Source organism: Austrofundulus limnaeus, unplaced genomic scaffold (assembly GCF_001266775.1).
Source record: "Austrofundulus limnaeus strain Quisiro unplaced genomic scaffold, Austrofundulus_limnaeus-1.0 Scaffold1109, whole genome shotgun sequence".
NCBI classification, from domain to species: domain Eukaryota; kingdom Metazoa; phylum Chordata; class Actinopteri; order Cyprinodontiformes; family Rivulidae; genus Austrofundulus; species Austrofundulus limnaeus.
The window spans coordinates 29293-35176 of NW_013953511.1; the positions used below are offsets into that span (position 1 = coordinate 29293).

Below are 5884 nucleotides of genomic sequence, written 5' to 3' on the forward strand. Positions count from 1 at the left end.
ATTGTGGATTTTTCCTGAGAAAATCTTTCATTTATCTGGACTAACAGAAGGTTCAGAACTGATTATAAAACAGAAATGTTTACTAAACATCATAAATGTTTTGCTGTGATTTCTCTTAGAGTCTATCAGAAGAAAACTGAAAAGATGTAATCATATCATGTTGTTGAACAACCACAGAATTTTAACCTTGGGCTGGCGCCGGCTGGCAAATCTTTATCTTTCTTTCTCTGACTCATCTCTAAGCCTGAGGGCGGAACCAAAGTTCGTCCGTTTCTTTTACTAACCCAGATGGCTTTGAGCGACACACTCTTCTTCCTGATTCCAACCTAGGAAGACAGCTGGGATTCTCTCCGGAGAAACCTCAGTTTGGCTTAAAGTCTGATCTCATGAGCTAATTAGGGAAGACTTCACAGCCAGGGACCCGGCACGCCAGCCAGTGGTCTCACCCCGGGGCTTCAAGCCTCTAAAGTGTGTTTTAAACTCCCGAAGGGAGATTTTATTTTGTAAAGAGGAACCTGATACGGCGTGAATTTTTCTGGTTTGGACTGAAACAGATGCAAGTTACCTGGAAAAACACCTACTCGCCAATGACCAGTAAGCGAGCCGACATCAGTTCCCTGACTGATCGGAGGCGAGCCAGCTCCTACCCCGAGGGTGCCTTAAGAAACCATCACCAGGTAAAGCTGATGTGTTTGGAGTGACGTGTCATGTGGACCCTGAGCTTAGAAAAGACGTGCAGTTCCGGTTGACCCACACTTCGATAAAAGTAAAAGTAGTAGTAACATACTAATCTTACTTTCCTCCTTTCCTTGTTCTTAATTTGCCAAAACTTAAGTTAAAAGTGCCAGTAAAATCGTTTGGTTGTTAACATCAGAACTGACGTTTTCACTGTTCTATATACAGTAAGTAATCTGAGTCGATGTGAATTGAAATTCGGATGCGGGTTTTATCTTAGTTAACTCTGTCTTGTTATAGGAATAACCACAATCAAGTGTAACTTATGATCTGTTCAATTTGTATAAATAAATGATTGCATAGTCTTTTATGAATCAACTTGAACTCGTCTGAACGTTCACTTATTGTGTCACTTTTCACTTCATACAGTCAAGATATTAACAAGTAATGAGAAATACTTTGGTAAAAGTTTCCTCATAACCTTGTGTATGAGAGATGTGGGAGAAGCTTAATGCCACCTTAAGCTCACCTCCTAAACCGGCGCTGTGCGATGCGATTCTGCCTGCCATYAGGTCTCTAGTATTCATATAATATCTATGACTAGCGCACCAATGCAGCTAAAGCTTCCCCACATTGTTCATATGTTCATGTATTTAGTTTTCTGATAATAGTTCAATGTTGAAAATCAGTCTAATGAAAAATACTATTTTAGGCATTCAGACTGACTCATAAAGTGTCCCCTCTCCATCTCTATCTTCTACTGCTTATTCATAGTCTGGATGCAAAGGTGTCCGGTCCAGGACAGAAACCCAGACATCCTTCTGTCCAGCTTCTCCTGGGGCAACCCAAGGTGTGCAGAGGCTAGATAGGATACACAATCCCTCCAGCAGCTTCTGGGTTTTCTCTGGGGCTCCTTCTCTTTGGGACATGCCCAGAAATCCTCCTAAGGGAAGACATCCTAATCAGAAACCWAAATGATTTCTTTCAATGTGAAGGAGCAGCTGTGAGCTCCCTCTGGATGATGGAGCTCATCACATTATCTCTGAGGCTGAGCACAGCCACCCTATGAAGAAAGCTCTTTTTGTTTGCTTGTATAAAGACTTTACAGCCTAGGTAATTATCAAAGTGTTAACTATTTGTTAATCCTTTATGAGGACAGGCTTAAGTGTTACCTGCTTCTTTTCTCCCACATTCAAATCACTCAGCACGATCAACAGTGAATCAATGACTGAGTGAGAGCTTGTCACATAATCCCACATCCTGCTGGAGATTACTGTCTCCAAAGAGATTTAGCTGAATCATTTCTTCCAACACATCATGCAACAGCCTATTAAGACGGTCACATGGTTTACCTGATCTTAAGTTGACCCTCATTTTAAATAATCGTTTAGATGAACCTCATCTTCAGCTCCACCCCAGCCCTCTGTCATCTGTAGATACTGTACAAATCTGTCTCCCAAAGCTTTGAGTTCAGGGAGGAATTAACAGGAAGACGTGGGAGTWTGAAGGCAGGATGTAACACTAAGATGTGCAAACAAGTGATTAATGCTGGACAGACTGTGATTTGCTGCGCTTACAAAGTGAGCTTATTTCCTTTCTCCTACCTGGTTTGACAGGTGCAACAGCTAATCACACTGGCCGTGTGTGGGCGAGCAGAAGTGAGCTGGGACTGCGTCTCTGCTGACACCTCCGCAGATTCAGTGTGAAGCTGGGAGAGAGAAACGCAGACAGAATGAACAGAGAGACGAGGACAGAGGGAGTGAGAGGGAAGAGTGAAGGAGACTGGGAGATATATTTGATCGTGTGGGCGTGCAAAGMATTGAGGCATGCATCATAACTGTGGCTTCTTCTTGGAGCAGCTGGACAAGTCGCAGCATCAGCAGGACATCGTTGGTCCTTCAGAGTCATCTTGGACTTTTAGAGCAGACAGCGACAAAATGGAAACCGTTTTGCTCCTGCTGGCTGATGGACCTCATTAAACGGGGATACAAAACCCACCTCAACGGACTGAAGTTATGTCACAGAWAATGTGTGGCAAATGCTCCTGTACCGTCAGTAACTGAGAATCTGAGTCAAGATTTCATCTGAGGTGAGTTTTTAATCAAGATTTGAAATGTGTGGCATTCATTTAGTTTGTGCTGCAGTTTATTCTGCTTCTCAGTTAAGATTAGGAGAACATTATACTGTATATTTCAAGTTTGACGATTAAAGTCTGTTGTATTCAGTGTGTTGATTAGAATGTGRTTGGTTGTGTCTATGAGAGTCCTCYRAAGTGGTCTGAAACATGATGTGTGTGTTCCTGTTCGCACAATTTCTCTCTGCTGTTAGATGCTGAACTCGACTCCTGAAAAGCCCAGTATGTAATGCAGCCAGCCCACGCTGTTTCCCGTCTCCATGGAAACTATTGCCCAGTGCTAAAAGCAGTTCTGTTGTTGCGGAGAGTGTGTGTTTTGTGTGCGTCTGTCTGAAAGCTGAACATTTACCACAACAGGCTTGTTGGATCCTGACTTCATTGTGTAGTTCTGTTGTGGTTGGAATTATTTCTCTGCTTAATCAGCTCCACASCACTAAAACTGTCCATCTGATCAAGTCGGAAAAGTGATTTTAATCTTGTTTTATGACTGAAATAAGTTGTACATTTTCTTTCTGCTCTGGCACATTATTTTACTTACTTTATGTAATGGAAATAATATTTCCACAACACTTCATGTTTGATTCTTCTCTAATTAGGTGAAATAGTCTGCCAGAGCAGTGACAATTGCACTTAGTGAGACATCGAAACAAGGCAAAACTAGATGAATAATCCAATATGWGACCCATCATATCGAAACGAGGATTAAGCKAAATTTGGTCAAAATGACCCAATTACATTTTCAGATTCCTGGCTTTAAAAGCTACGTTTTGACACCTGGATCATTCTGATATCATAAACGGAACAAGAGAAATGCATTAATATGTCTTGTTGGTTATGATAATACATTAATATTTGGTTGGAATCCTAATTTTTTGTCATTTTTATGAGAAATTTTTCCATTTCATTATGAACAGGAAACCTCAAATAGTATTTGAATATTGACATTTCCCAGTTTGAAAAAAACAAAATGTTGCTAGCTCACAAGAAAAATCTCAAAATTTTAAGGCATTTTTTCCCTCAAAATCAGTATTTTTGTTGCTACTGCTCAAAAAAGTGCTACATTTTTTTAGGTTTATATTTCACACAGTTCAGTCAAATGAAACATTGATAAGCCATTTATTTGTTATATTTAGACAAAATGCAATTTTTGTAAGTGTTTGAATCAAAACACTATATTTGCCTGTTTCTCCATGTACTAATCCTCATTTCGATGTGATGGGTCTCATATATTCTGCTCTTGTTGAGTATTTCAGTCTCAAACAACGATAAAAAAGACTTGGTTGGACAAGTTTTTGCAGTGTAAAATGTGCAGTTTGATTTGGACTTGTTGCTTCTTTAACTTTGTGTGTGTGTTGTGTTTCTAAGATGGCCCTCAGCCCCGTCCTCCTCTGTCTCCTGTCACTGATTGGCTGCAGCTCCTGCCACCACCCTTCTTCTCCCCCACCTCCTCCCCGGGGGTGCAGTGTGGATGTGGAGCCCCCCTACAGAGTGCTGTGTGACCTGGAGTCAGTATGGGGTGTGATCCTGGAGGCCGTGGCCTGCAGCGGGGGTCTCACCTCCCTGGTGCTGGCGGTGCTGCTCATAGTTAAGCTGCGTGTGGTCTCTGACCCCGCCAGGCGGTCCGGCCTGGGCCCGCTGCTCCTGCTCCTGGGCACGCTCCTCGGCCTCTTCACCATCTCCTTGGCATTCCTGGTGGGGAAGACGCAGGTGCTCTGCGTGGTCCGGAGGGCCTTCTGGGGTCCCCTGTTTGCTCTCTGCTTCTCCTGCCTGTTGGTGCAGGGTGTGAGGCTCAGAAGGCTGGTGGCTGGAAGGTCCAGCCCAACGGGGAGCGCCCTGGCAGCACTGGGACTTGCTCTGGCTTTGGTTCAGGGGATCATCTCGGCTGAGTGGGTTCTCCTGACCGTCGTTAGGGAGGGTCACCCAGCCTGTGAATACCCACCTCTGGACTTTGCCCTGATGTGCAGCTACACCCTGGGTCTGCTCCTCATAGCCATGGGTCTCTCTCTTGGCGTGGTGCTGTGCGGAGGAGAGTGGGCAGAGGAAGGAGGAGATGGAAGAGAAGAAGACGGAGAAGGAGAGGTTGAAAAACGAAGCTGGAAGTGTAACGCWGTCTGGGTCTTTCTATCCAGTCTGGCGTCAGCGTTGCTGTGGGTGGCCTGGCTGGGCTTTTACCTTTACGGCAGCCAGGCACTGAGGGGAAAGGGGAACAGAGAAAGAGGAGGGAAGCGGGATCTGAAAGTGTTGGATGAGCCAGCGCTGGCTGTGGCCTTGGTGATTCAGGGTTGGATCCTACTGCTCCTCCACGCTATTCCAGAGTCGCACTTCTGCCTGCGGAAACCTCAAGAGTCCAACACACAAGATTACTTCGACACGAGTCGCGCGTCTCCTGCTCCACCGTTTGGAGATGAGATCCCTGCACACTCCCACCCACCCTTCAGAGAAAACCAGGCCTTTTCAATGGAGGAGCACAGTACAAGTAGGTTTGCATAATAAAATAAAGAAAAAGCATATCGTATGAGGAATGGCCCCACCATCATATACAGTATATCATAACCAATCATATTCAGGAAAAATTGTGTTTGACATTCAAGTTTCGAGCAAATGATGAGTCAGCTGTTYCTAGGCCACTTGACAACAAAAATGGATTCAGCTCCTGATCCCTTTAATGATGGGGACTGCTTCCAGAGGAGTTTAAAAATGAAATTAACGTTAAGAGCAATGAAAATAATAAAAAATAAAAATAAATGAATAAATAAACTAACTAAAAGCCCAGTAATTTTTAAAGGACTGCCTAACGCCCCTTTGTAGGCCAGAATTTCAAACTAAGACCTTTATTTTTAGATAAAATATGCAATCTCATGCAATATCAGGAGTCATGCTGAGGACATCTGTTGGAAATTGCTTTAAGTTTTTACTGCCTCAAACCTGAGCTCAGCATCTGTAAAAGGCCCAGTCCCAATGCTCAGTGCGCACCCTACGCCCCTCTGTGAAGTGTGGATTCAGTCGAAGTGCACATAGTGTTCGAGTGCGCAGGTTACAAGTGAGCAAAACAGTTGAGAATTGGGACAGTACGGA

At 43.9% G+C, this 5884-nt stretch overlaps 1 protein-coding gene across 1 annotated transcript; it reads left to right on the forward strand.

Moving 5' to 3' along the window:
• Window positions 1–2328: 2328 nt before the first annotated feature.
• Window positions 2329–5285, forward strand: gprc5bb (G protein-coupled receptor, class C, group 5, member Bb; the record flags this gene model as incomplete). The annotated part of the gene is given in 2 exon segments (XM_014030730.1): window positions 2329–2764; window positions 4175–5285. A coding segment is annotated over 1 exon segment (1111 nt), but the record flags the coding sequence as incomplete, so codon positions are not given.
• Window positions 5286–5884: the final 599 nt, after the last annotated feature.